The following is a 13,708-nucleotide window of genomic DNA, read 5'->3' as shown; positions in this document are numbered from 1 at the left end:
TTCATGGAGCTCTTAGGATTCACTTTTGGGCCCGTTTTTTGCACATCTGCTGACTATGACCAAAGGTGTAAACTCGGCAGGGTCTGTCTGAGCCATTCTGGGCACACCAATGTCTGAGTTTGCACAAAGAATGGTCTGAGTAGGGATATGTGGTATCAGAGAAGCTGCTCAGAAAGCTCTTTCTCTTTCTCTTTGAGGGTCTGACTGTGCAGCCAAGGCTGACCCCGAACTTATAATGATTCTCCCTTAGTTTTGGCTGGGAGTCCAGGCATGTGCCACCATGCCTAGCTCTGTTATGTTTTCTGTGTGTCCCTTTCAGAGTAAGTGGCAATGGTGTCCCTGGGAACCTCGTGGTTATATTACCTTTCTTCTGAAAATTCTAGTTATTCATTTTGGTGTGCTAGAGACTAAACCCTGCTTTGGTTTTTAGTTTGAACCTTAGAAACTTTGGTGTTTTTGTTTTTAGTTAAGCCATGACGCCAACTTCACTATAAAGAAATATTTGGGCTGGGCGGCAGTAGCGCTCGCCTTTAATCCCAGCACTTGAGAGACAGAGGCAGGTAGATCTCTGTGAGTTTGAGGCCAGCCTGGTCGACAGAGAAAGTTCCAGGACAACCGGGGCTACACCGGGAAATCCTGTCTTAAAAAAACAAGCAACAACCCAGAAGTATTTGGGTTTTCTGACCTGTATGTTTCCCTTTCTCTGGTAGTTTCCTGGAGATAGCGTGGTCACTGGACGGGGCCGAATCAATGGAAGATTGGCCTATGTCTTCAGTCAGGTATGTCCTAACTCCAGCAAATGAGGCTTTCCTGCAAGGTAGAGCCAGGAACAAAATATGTGATAGAAAACAATTTGGGGGAATGAAATCTTGCTTATAGTTGGGGCTGTGGAGGATCCAGATGCAGTCTGAGTAGAAAAAAATTGATTCTTAAAAGCACTGGTCTGTGAGCTCTGGGATTTTTTTTTTTTTTGAAGGTATCCTAATACATTTTGTGAAGTTCCATCAAGAGAGATGAAGTTGGCATACACTGAGACCTGACGAAGACCTTGTAGGCAGAATAAAGCTATGTCATACCCAAATTGCTTTTTTAAAAATTATTGTATGCTGGGCGGTGGTGGCGCATGCCTTTAATCCCAGCACTCGGGAGGCAGAGGCACCTGTGCTGTGAGGCTTTGAAAATAGAGAAGCATTCTAGGAGAGGAGGAGCGGGAGCCGTGGCTGGAAGCTTCAGAAAGGTAACCAGGTTGCCTGCCCTTGAGGCCTGAGAGGTCACAGACCTGTTGACCTTGGTTGCAACCCAGTGCGGTCCCTGAGAGGGAGCTTCTGCACCACAGGATGTGAGAGAGCGGAGTGTTGTCTTAGGTGCATGACCCTGAGTTAGTGCATCACGGCAGCAACAGAAGCAGGGTATTTTGTGTGTTATTTCATAATAGATTTTTCTACTATTGGGTCTGCCAAATGTTGAATATTACTTTTTTTCCCTCAGTTTTTATGAGCTGCCTGGGCAAAAGTTAATAAATAAGGAAGCATAGAAATGATGGAACAAAGATTGATACTGTGTTTTCTGGCCGCGATGTCTGACTACTCAAGGCCACTACAGAAATTCAAATCCATCCTACTTTCGGGTGCCCTGTCTGCTCACAGAGAAAGTGGGAGTGAGGAAGAGATGAGATGATGAAGACAGGGCTCTCATTCCGAAGACGCCAGTTTATAGGTAGAATGGGGCAGAACAGGCGGCCACAGACCGGGTAAGAGAGGCTCCGGCAAATGCTTTGGACTCATCAGGAGGAGGTCTTTCCAGGTTTGGGGAGGCGAGTGGGGAAGATGGACCTTGAAAGAGGCTGGACCCTGGCCTTGGGGTGTCGTGAACCTGCCTTCTCATTCCACTTTTCAGGATACTAACACGGGTGATTTTTCTGAGTTAACTTTTTCCAGAAAAGTATCCTTCTTCCCTTGGCCACTGGCTGACAGCAAGCTCTATGGAGAGGGGAGGAGCCAGTAGGGCTCATTCAGTACTCTGGTTTTCATCCTCATCTTTGCCTTCTTTCAGGGCAATGATCTGATTCTGGAGTCTATTTCTTTAGAGGAATAGCCTTTCTCCCCTCAAGGCAAAGAGGGGGAGGTCTTTGAGTTCTTTTACCCCAAGCTTACTCCTGTTTTAGTGCCCCTCACCTTTTCCTTGGTTCCTCGTTGGTTGCCCCCTTCAGGTGTGTGCTTCCATTTCCTTCCTCCCAATCATGTGGTACCTTTGTGCTTTGAGTTCCCCTCAGCTAGCCTGCTGTTAGTGCTTATTAGATGTCCCTAATGTGACAGTATCAGACACAGGGATGGGGTGGAGCCGGGGGACTCTGATTGCCTTTCATCTCCTCCTCTCTTTTCAGAATCCGACATACTACCTGGAAATGGCAGCGCTTGTTTGGCACTGGAGGAATTTGGGTTAATCCTGCTTGAGTTATTGCCTCAGAGCTCTGAGTCATTTTTGTAGGGCAAAGACTACTACCCTGATCTTACACAAACTCTGTTTAAGATACCCTATTAACTATTCTGGGGAATAATCTATGTGTTAGAGTTGTATTTTTTTTCTCTATTTTTCTCAATGTCTGGAATGCCTTTAACAATGTTAAGTTTCCCATTTCCCTGGGTTTTCAGCTCTGCCTCATCATATTTTACATGCTGGTTTAACTGTTTTTGTTTTTTGTTTTTTTTTTTCAGGATTTTACTGTTTTTGGAGGCAGTCTGTCAGGAGCACATGCTCAAAAGATCTGCAAAGTAAGTGTTTGATATTGAAAATAAACCCAGAGCTTCCCTCAGTTTGTGTGGCACACACTGAGTATTCTGGGGGTGTAATGAATTGGGCTGGGTATAAGAAATTGCACATTTGGGGCTACAGAGATGGCTAAACAGTTAAGAGCAATTGATTGCCCTTCCAGAGGACCAGGGTTCAATTCCCAAAACCCACATGGCAACTACATTACAACTGTCTGTAACCCTAAGATCTGACACCCTCACGCAGGCATACATATAGACAAAACAATGCAAATAAAAGAAAAATAAATAAATTATAAAAATTGCACATTTGTTCAAGATGTGGTACTGTCTAGAAGGGAGTCTTAGTTCATTTCTTAAAGTATTTTGCACTGTCTCCTTGACCTCTGGTAAAGTCTATACCCACACTTGTTCTGTACTTTTCTTCTCCTCCCCCTGCCCATCTTTCCTTTTCTTCTTTTGGTCCCTCTGCCGCCTCCTGCCCAAGTGCTAGGATTGTATGTGTGAACCTGTCACGTTTCCTCACACATAAAATAACATCTACGATTACAAGGCTTGCGGAGAGATGGGTCAGTGGGTGTGATGAGTATCTGGTATGAAAACAAAAGGACCTGAGTTCAAATCCCCAACACTCACGTAAAACCCAAGCATGACCATTATGTGCTTGTAACCCCAGCTTTTGGGGAACAGGCAGAGTCTGGCAGCTTGCTGACTGGTGGGCCGAGTCAGAGCAGCAAGCTTTGGGTTCATGGAGAGAGCCTCATGAAGAGGATCTCAGAAAACAGGATTGAGGTTGATAGAGGAGGACACCTGACATTCTGCTCTGGCCTCTGCCTGCAAAGACTGAAAGCATTCAAAAGAAGATCGTCGTATATGTACTTTTTTTTTTTTTTTTTTTTTTGAGACAGGGTTTCTCTGTTTAGTCCAGGCTAGCCTTGAACTCAGAGATCCGCTTGCCTCTGCGTCCCAAGTGTTGGGATTAAAGGCATGTGCCACTATGTCTGGCTCATTAATATATGTTCTTATTAATGCATTAAATAATAAGATTTAGTAGTGACTCTGACTGGTGTAATTCAAAGGAGGCTTGAGGAAACATATTTATGGATCTCAGCAACTTTAATGTGACAAAGGCTTCTGGTTTCTATTAATGGCAAAGGCACATGTGTGGTTCATAAATGAAGGAGAGTTAGAGCAATACAGGGGGAAAATGTAAACTTTTTCCACCTCAAGTTCATAGACCACTGTCTTAGGGTTTTTATTGCTGTGAAGAGACACCATGACCATGGCAACTCTCAGAAAAGAAAACATTTACTTGAGGTGACGACTTCCATTTTACTATGGTGGGGAGCATGGTGGCTTGCAGACAGATGTGCTGAAGGAATAGCTAAGAGTCTTACATCTTGCAGACAACAGGAAGTTGACTGACTCACTGGGTAGTATTCCAAACATAGGAAACCTAAACCTGCCCCCACAGTGACACACTTCCTCCAGCAAGGCCATACCCACTCCAGCAAAGTCACACCTCCTAATAGTGCCTCTCCCTATAAGATTATAGGGGCTCATTACATTCAAACTATCACAACCACATATACATTTACAGCTACCTTGAGATTCTGTGAATCCCAAGAATAGAATTTCAGATCTAGGCAGAGAGGCCAGGGGCTAAAATGTGAAGAGCAGGACAAAGACTATATGACAGTATTTTTTTTTAATGTGCTTAAGTGTTTGCCTGTATGTGTACTGTATGTGCCTGGTGCCTGCAGAGGCCAGAAGAGGGTATTGCATCTTTTAGAACTGGAGTTACAGATGGTTGTGAGCCGCTGTGGATGCTGGGAACTGAATTGGAGTCTTTTGCAAGAGCAATGCTCTTAACCACTGAGCCATCTCTTAAGCTCCTGCATAAAGATATTTTAAAAAAAACACTTTAGGGGACTGAGTTTAGAGCTCTGTGATAGAAAACTTGTCTCATGTGAGCAGGCCTTGCAGTCACTTCCTTTTTCTGCTGATGAAGATACAGGCACACAAACAGAACCCCAGATGCCAATCAAACAAAAGTTCACCAGATAGAATCCTGCTAGATTGAAATGATCTGGGGAGTAATGCTAAGTATAGTTGGTGTTTGGAGAACTTTAGATCCTGGGAGTAAATGTGCTTTGTAAACCATCTGGGGCTGTGGGATGTTGCGTATGAAGCTTGTAGACCCAGGAGGAAAATCTGCCACAGTGTAACCTGCCTCAGGTTAATGGGTCAATGTGCACTTTCATAAATAGACTTCTGTTCCATTCTGTCTGCCACCCATTGTTCCTTAGGAGTCACTGGGAATAAATGTGGCCGCTGAAGAGAGTCAGGTGTGACCCTCTTAGCCTCTTAGCCTCAACAATGCAAAACCTGTGGCTTTTGTTAGGTCAGCTGGTCTCTCATCTTCCCTTAGGAATCCGGACATTATGGGGGTTAAAATCGAGATACTCCTTCCTGGTTGGAAAAGTACAGAGAAATGTTTTCTGGAAAACACACACACAGAGACAGACACACAGACACATAGACACACACAGAATGAGGGTGAGGCATGTTGGCCTGTGTGTGTAAGTATAACACAGCTTTTAGGAGCTAGTTCTTACCTAACATGGTGGGTTCTTGGGGATCTAACTTGGGTCTCACCAGGCTTTTATGTTAAGTGATCTTGTGCTTGGCCTGCTTGACTGGGCTGAATGTGCTAAAGCAACAGTTCTCAACCTGTGGGTCACGACCCCTTTGCAGGTCACATGTCAGATATCCTGCATATCAGATATTTAAGTTATGATTCATAACAGTAGCAAAATGAAGTAGCAAATAAACAAGTTTATGGTTGGGGGCCACCACAACATGAGGAACAGTATTAAGGGGTCGCAGCGTTTGGAAGGTTGTGAACCACTGTTCTAAAGAGACACTGTGCGTCATGCTCCCCTCTTCAGCTACTGGACTGTTGAAAGAATGGACTCCAAGAATTTCTCCAGGAGAAATGGCGGAAGCCCTGAGGCACTCAGAGGAGCGACTTGTCTCCTGGAGAAAGATCCAGCCTGACAGATGTCCTTGTAGGAGAGCCTGGGAGCTGAGTGGGGGACAGGGCCCACACCTTATGGGACTGTCCAGTTATGCAAACTTCTTAGTATTTTAACCCTCCTCATACCAGGACCCCTGAAGGTGGCCTTGGTGGGAGCATAAAGTCCGGATCCCTTTGTCCCTCTTCCTGTGTGGTCACATTGATAAATCTCCCTTTTCTGCTTTCCACTATTCATCTGGCTCCAGTGGACTCATTGAGCATGGGTGGCTGGGCCTGGCTTGTGGGGGCACAGGCAGTGGCCTTTTAGTCTGGTGACTCTCCCCCACCAAGCCATCTTCTTGGCACAACAAGGCTTTTTGTCACTGCTGCTTTCGAAAACCAGAGCAGATGTCTCATGGGATTTCTATGCCGTTTTAGATCATGGACCAGGCCTTAACAGTAGGGGCTCCAGTGATCGGGCTGAATGACTCCGGGGGCGCCCGAATCCAGGAGGGGGTGGAGTCCTTGGCTGGCTACGCGGACATCTTCCTGGTGAGAAACCTATTCACAGCAGGAGTCCGTGAGTGTGTGTGTGTGGGTGCCTGTCTCTCCACACTGTCCTCTGCAGGTGGGGTGGGGGTGGGGGACCTGCTAGGTGGTGCAGAGCCTGCTTTTTCTTGATAGAGGGCCAGTTGTTAGGTGAATAATTCAAGGTCACTCATGAGGAGAAAGTACTTGGAAATGTTTTCTCTTTCTTTCTTTCTTTCTTTCTTTCTTTCTTTCTTTTCTTTTCTTTTCTTTTCTTTTCTTTTCTTTTCTTTCTCTTTTTTTTGAAGCAAGAGCAACAAGGTAAGGAACATTAAAGTAGACTGATTTGCTAGAACTAGAATTTTTTTTTAAGTGCTTTTTAAATTTAATGTTCTGGATAATTATACAAAGAAGAAGAAATCTCTTCAAATCAGAGGCCTTGGAGAACATCATTCCAGATACTTGCCTGGTTTGCCTAGGAGCTGTGTTATGAGAGACACAGGGAGGGTCTGACAGAGACCAGAGCCAGGAAGTTTCCAGTCAGCCCTGGGCTATCCTCCTTCCCCTGCGGGAATGACAGCTGTCACGTCTGGGGTCACCACCCTTCAGGATTCAACCGAGCCATCTTGTGAGAGGTATTCTAAGTTGTAAGGCAGTTCTGGCCCTTGAGAGGCTTCCCGGCTTCTGTCCGTCTTAAACATGCTTTTTTCTTCAAAGAAAAAAAAATTAAAGCTGTATAACAATTGAATTCATTCCTAGTCAGGAACAAAAGTATAAGGAAAGAGGGAGACGGAAAGGGGAGAGGGGAAGGGTAGGAGATAGGAGAGAAAAAGACAAGGGAGGGGAGGAGAGGAAAGGATGGGGAGGGGGAAAGAGGGAAGGGGGGAGGGGGGGAAGGAAAGGAGAGAAGAGGGGAAGGGAGGGGAGGGGAGGAAAGGAAAGGAGAGAGAAGGGGGGAAGGGAGAGAAGCGAAAAGGGCAGGAGAAAAGAGAAAAAGTGAAAGAGAGGAACCGGAGAAGGAAAGGAAGCTACTAAGGGTTTTATTGAGGCCCCTAGATAAGGACTACAGATAGCAATAGATCAGGGTTGAATCTCCTTTTACGATTATACTCTGGTAAATGTTCCCCCAGAAACACACAATGAAGGACTTAAGAGCTGGAGGAAGCAAAATATCACCAATTAGCCCTCAGATGTTTCAAAATAATGTGATATGCAAATATGTATTTCTGGAGAGAATGATACAGCCAGTGGGGACAGCTATCCAGCCGAAGAACACAGGACAGATCTTAAACTGTTTCAAGTTTTCCATGAGGTCTGAAATTACATCACAATTAAAAGTTTCCAGAAATTAACAACACAGGATCAAGCCTTTATCCCGAGACTGCTTTCTGGACTCCTCCCATCCCCAATGCCTTCCGTTTTAAAAGACAAATATCTCTATATAGTTCACACTACCTGGTGAGGTTATAGGTCTGTGCTGCCCTGCCCAGCCACAGCTTCCCCCCTTTATATTTAGTTGGGCCATTTTATTTATTTATTTATTTGTTGGTTTTTTGAGACAGGGTTTCTCTGTGGCTTTGGAGCCTGTCCTGGAACTAGCTCTGTAGGCCAGGCTGGTCTCGAACTCACAGAAATCCGCCTGCCTCTGCCTCCCAAGTGCTGGGATTAAAGGCGTGCCCCACCACCGGCTAGTTGGGCCATTTTAGTTCAGTTTAATTTTCATCATATTTTATTTTTCAAAAAATTCAACCTTCATTATTTATTTATTTACTTATTTACTTGAGAAAGGCCTCTCTGTGTAACCCTAGTTATCCTGGAACTCACTCTGTAGATCAGGATGGCCTCGAACTCAGAGATCCACCTGATTCTGCCTCCCAAGTGCTGGGATTAAGGCATGTTCTGCCACCAACACCTGGCCTTAACTTTTAATTTTTATTTCTTACATTTGGGTGTTTTGCCTGCATGCATGTGTATGTGCCTGGTGCCTTTTTATTCCAGAAGAGGATGTTGGATCTCTTGGGTCTAGAGTTATAGATGGTTGTAAACAGTCATGTGGGTTCTGGGAATCAAACTTGGGTCCTCTGGAGGAGCAACCAATTTCTTTAACCACTGAAGCATCTCTTTACCATATATGTTAAGCATATATAAGACCTCAAAGCCCATCTTCACAGTGACACACTCCCAGCAACAAGACCACACCTACTCCAACAAGACTGTAGGTCCTAATTGTGCCTCTTCCTTTGGGGGCCCAAAACCACCATGTCTGGTTTTCTGGTAACTTACAGATTGGGTTCTTTCAGTCTTCAGGGGCTACTGATCTTTGCTTGTTGAGTGTGGGATCTGCCTGTGACTTTCCTAAGCTATTTCTGTACATGCATGTTGCTCTGTGGGTGTGGTGTCACTTCCTCAGTGCATTGACAAATTTCCTGACAAAGGCACTTGGCCAAGCCGGTTTTCTTTATTCATTTATGGTAATCAGAGCATACAGAGGGGAATCCCACATCAGGTGTGCACCACCACCCAGCTTGTTATTTATTTTTAAAAAATTGTTTTTCAGGATGTGTGTGTCTGAGTCTGCCATATGTGTCTAGGTGCTGGTGGAGACCAGAAGATGGTGTAGTGTAGCAATCTTTCTTGTCGGACTATCTTTGAATCGCCAGCCCTCAAATAGCGACACAGAGGCTTCTTATTAATTATGAAATTTGACCATTAGCTTAGGCTTGTCCCACTAGCTCCTGTAACTTAAATTAATTTGCTTTTATTAATCTTTGTTCTGCCAAGAGGCTCAGTTATCTGTGTACTGTATGTCCGACCTTTTCAGGTCTCCCTGGCATCTCCTGCACACCTAGGTTCCTTTTCCTCTTCCCTTTTCTCCCTGGAAATCCCACTTATCCTCCTGTCTAGCTATTGGCTGTTCAGCTTTTTACTACACCAATCACAGCAATGTGTCTTCATGCAGTGAGTGTATAATTATCTCAGAACAGTGAAGAGTCCCCAGGAGCTGAAGTAAGTCTCCTGATCTGAATTCAGCAAATGCTTCTAACTGCTGAGCTGTTGCTCCAGTCCCAATTAAGAAGAGATTTTTATTCAATATTTTATTTGTGTGTGTGTGTGTGTGTGTGTGTCCGCGTGTATGCGCAGTTGTACATATCCATGGTGACCTGTGGTGGTCAGACAACTGGCTTTCCCCCTAGTTTCGAGACAGGATATCATGTTGCTCCCTTCTGTGTATTCCAGCTGTCCTATGAGCTTGTGGGAATCCCCCTGCCTCTGCCTCCTGTCATGCTATAGAAGTGCTGGAACTATAGAAGCTCAAGCAATCCCATCTGGCTTTGGGTCCTGGAAGTCAGAGCTCCAGTCCACATGTTTGCAGTTACCCGCTGAGCCATCTCCCCAACCTCCAGCAATGGGTTTTTAATCACAGGTTAACGCAATTGCTTCTTGAGAGCTTGGGTTGCTGTTTCCTCTCCCCCAGGTGTCACCCTGAGCTGGCATGGGACTGGTGAGCCTTAATTAAAAACGCTGGACTCTCAGTGTCTTAATCACGTTTAGTGTTCAGCTTTCCGCCCCTCTTCTCGTGGAGATAGAAGTGGGAGACAGAGTCTTTCAGTGCAACTCAGCCTAGCTTTGGACTCAGTCTAGGACTTGTAGCACAATCCTCCTGCCTCTGCTTCCCAGGTGCTGGGGTTAAAAGTGTGAGCTGCCGTTTCTGGCTTGCTGGGCAGTTTTTAGGCATAAACATTTTGTTCATTACCAGAGACTTGAATACTTGTTTTTGACGATGTCTCCTAATTTTATAGTAGTTTTTCAAGGGATTTTCTAAACTCAGTTCTCCTGCAGTTGAGAGTCCACCCCCCCTTGTTTTTTTTTTTTTTTTTTTTGCTGAGTAGAGATGGCTTTGGTGCTGTGGTGAGCTGTAGTACGCAGCGTTTCCCCTCACCTCCACCAAGCGTTGGCTGAGGAGCAGATACCGAGGGTCTCTCAAGTGCCACCTGCCTCTCTGGCATGACTTCTGGGAGCTGAACACAGAGGTCAGGGCTACTTGCAGGGTGACTGTTGGCTGCTTCCCCGTGGTGGCTCTGCGTACATGGGTGCACATGAGAAAGTGGCGGGACCTGTAGCCACATTCTGGTGGACACTTCGAGGAACCGCTGTCAAGACAATGCTCCTTGTTTCAGTGACAAATCAACCTCTCCATTATGGGGACAAATGCCACATGTAATTTTGGAAGCACTTTCCTGACTAGATCTTTTGCTTGATTTTATTGTTGGCTTCATCTTCCTGCAGATACCTTCGTGAGTGCTTCTGTAACCAGGTGCTTTGCCTTTCTGTGTTGGCAGAGGAATGTCACAGCGTCCGGAGTCATCCCTCAGATTTCTCTGATCATGGGCCCATGCGCTGGTGGGGCCGTCTACTCCCCTGCCCTAACAGACTTCACATTCATGGTCAAGGTAAGAAAGCTGCGCCTGTTCCTGGTCCCCGAGAGTCCTGCGGCTCCCATCTGCAACAAACATAATGCCTGACCCAGATCTCGTCCTTATCTGAGTTCTCATTGGTGTTCGGTGGAGCGGAGATAAGCTCTGAGTCTGGGTGGAAAGAAGGTTTGGCATGGGCTCTGTAGTGTTTGAGGAAGGTCCTTGTGGGCGCTGTGGTTTTACCTGTGATCTGAATTGCAAATAGTTTCACATAATCAGAAGATCCCTGTCCTTTGCCCAGACTGATGGCTGTTTACTGACTAGGGCTCCCTTGGGAAGGCTTACTGTGGTCTGTTTTATTGACAAGTGCCTCCCTATGCCCCATGTTTCTTTCCTTTTTGTAATGGAAATGGAAAAATTTGATCTGCAACTTCAGTTAGAGAGATGTATATCAACACATCTTCTGGCTTTAATGGAAAGGGATTTTAAATGAATTTATTCTTACTATTTATTTATTTTGGTTTTTCAAGACAAGGTTTCACTATGTAACACTGACTGTCCTTGAAAGATCACTGGGATTAGAGGTGTGCATCACCACCGTCTGGCATGATTTTTATTTTACTTTTTGAGGTTATTTTCTGAGACGGGGTCTTACTGTCCACCCTTTACTGGTCTGAACTCAGAGATCCGCATACCTCTGCCTCCTGTGTGCTGGGATTAAAGGTGTGCTTTACTTTTTTTGAGACACCTTCTCTGTGTAGCCCCGACTGTCCTGACACTCGCTCTGTAGACCAGGCTGGCCTTAAACTCAGAGATCCACCTGCCTCTGCTGGGATTACAGGTGTGTGCCACCACCACCTGGCTGTGATAGACTATTTCTAGGTGAAATCCTCTTGAGATTATATGTGGGTAGCTATCCTAAATCTGGTGGTTAAGATAGAAAGGCTGATTTTTTTAATGTTCAAAAAATGAGCACTACATACCATGGCAGAGGAAGGCTGAGGGAGGGGGAAGTAGTGGCAGTTACTTAGTGTGAGGGACAATTGCAGAAGGAATGTGACTTGGGCACCTTTTCTCCAGGGTAGCTTGGCAGTTGGAATCCAGAAGTCCCGAAAGTGCTACTCTTGCCCAGTGGATCTACTCCTAGTGACAATTGAAAGCATCCTTTTTATTCTTTTATTGAAAATAGATTTTTTAAAAATATAATATATTCTGCTTTTGGTTTCCCCTTCCTCTAATCCTCCCAGCTCGTCCCCCCACTCCCTCCAATCTGGGTCCATGTCTTTCTGTCTTGCTGTGGTTCTGGTGTGGGTGTTCATTCATGTGGGTCTGGGAAGAAAATACAGAGGATGAATTTAGCCTTTTCCAGCTGCAGGGTGGATTCGTCTCTACAGAGTTCACCGCTTTCCCTTAGCTCAAGGCTTCTTTATTGTCCTCCAGTTTACACCTTAGCAAGTTGATGTTCATATTCCTAAAACACCTTAATTAAGCTTCCAAAAGGACAATGCCAAATAAAAATTCTCGATCAGAAAATATTGGTGGGTTTCCGGGTTGTCTCCCAACCAGGTGTTGCACCTTTGGGAACTCTCATACCTGATTCACATATGTTAAACAGAAGGTGCTGAAGGCAAAAGGGCAGATTAGGGCTATGTGTGGGCCCTCAGGTGCTGACTGCAGCTGTGTAGGAGTCCTCCCATCAAAAAATGATTTTATGTGTTTGGGTGTTTTGCCTGTATGTATGTGTATGCATCACCTGTGTGCATGGTTCTCAGTGGAGGCCAGAAGAGGGAGTCAGATCCCCTGGGACTAGAATTAGTGAGCCACCATGTGGGTATTGGGAATCTAACCTGGGTTCTCTGGAAGAGCGACCAGTACTTGCAAACATTGAGCCATCTCCATCCCCTGCCTGTAGTTCTGTCTTTTCTGGAATATGGTGTAGTTGGGTCTATATGGAATCTTTTCAGACTGGCTTACTTAACTTAGTCTCACATATTTAAGGTTGCCTGATTCTGCAGTGCACTCTGTGGCAGAATCAGGTGTTCAATGTGGATTTAGTTTTATAAGAAGCTGCCAAATTGTTTTCCAAAATGGTCACATCCCCATGCATTCTCACCCACCACCAGTGAAAGAGTCCAGTTGTCCTACATCATTGCCCGGATTTGATGCTGCCAGTGTCTTTGAATTTGGCCATTATCTTAGTATTCTATTGCTGTGAAGAGACACCATGACCACAGCAAATCTTATAAAGGAAAATATTTAATCTCAGGGGCTTGCTCACAGTTTCAGAGGCCTTGTCCTTTTATCATCATGGCAGGAGGACCACCGCAGCATGCGGGCAGACAGGCAGGGTACTGGAGAAGTAGCTAAGAGCTACATCATGATCCATAGGCAAAAGGCATTAGCTTTCGGAACCTCAAAGCCCACTTCCTGTAACAAGGCCACACCTTCTAATCCTTCTCAGACAGTCCACCAGGGGGAACTAAACATGCGAACACACGAGCCCATGGGGACCACGTGCATTCAGGCCACCACAGCTGTGCTAGTGAGTGGGTGGGTCACATGCAACGTCTTTCATGTCTTTATTTTCTATTTGTGTGTTTTCTTTGGTGAGTTATCTGTCAGTTCTTTTAACTTTTTTCCCCCATGAATTTTGTTCCTACTTTTGATTTTTCTGAGTTTTTGGTATAGTTTGTTTTTTTGGTGTATTTGTTGAGATGAGGTACCATTCTGTATGTAGCCCAGACTGGTCTGGGAGTTACGATATAGCCCAGGATGGCTTCTAGCATGGTTCTTCTCCTGCCTCAGCCTCTGAGTATTGGGATAATAGGTATGGGTGGCTAAAATATATACTTATGGGTTATTTTGTTTTGTTTTCTTTTGGTTTGGTTTGGTTTCTTGAGACAGGATTTCTTTATGTAACAGCCCTGGCTGTCCTGGAATTCACTCTGCAGACAAGACTGGCCTTGAACTCAGAGATC

The 13,708-nt window shown here is 45.2% G+C and overlaps 1 protein-coding gene across 2 annotated transcripts in view; it reads left to right on the top strand.

Annotated features, from left to right (window-relative positions):
- The window catches only part of Pccb (propionyl-CoA carboxylase subunit beta), a 47,145-nt gene that overhangs the window by 3,461 nt on the left and 29,976 nt on the right, over positions 1-13,708 (top strand). The window contains exons 3-6 of one of the 2 annotated variants that reach the window (XM_050139382.1): positions 711-779; positions 2,715-2,771; positions 6,226-6,339; positions 10,656-10,766. In XM_050139382.1, the coding sequence (XP_049995339.1) occupies positions 711-779; positions 2,715-2,771; positions 6,226-6,339; positions 10,656-10,766 (351 nt within the window). The remainder of the gene's footprint in view (positions 1-710; positions 780-2,714; positions 2,772-6,225; positions 6,340-10,655; positions 10,767-13,708) is intronic. The other variant, XM_050139383.1, reaches the window with a different exon arrangement.

This window comes from Alexandromys fortis, unplaced genomic scaffold (assembly GCF_014885135.2).
Source record: "Alexandromys fortis isolate MF-2015 unplaced genomic scaffold, M_Fortis_MF-2015_v1.1 scaffold_36, whole genome shotgun sequence".
Classification (NCBI taxonomy): domain Eukaryota; kingdom Metazoa; phylum Chordata; class Mammalia; order Rodentia; family Cricetidae; genus Alexandromys; species Alexandromys fortis.
This window is presented reverse-complemented; position numbering and strand designations above follow the sequence as displayed.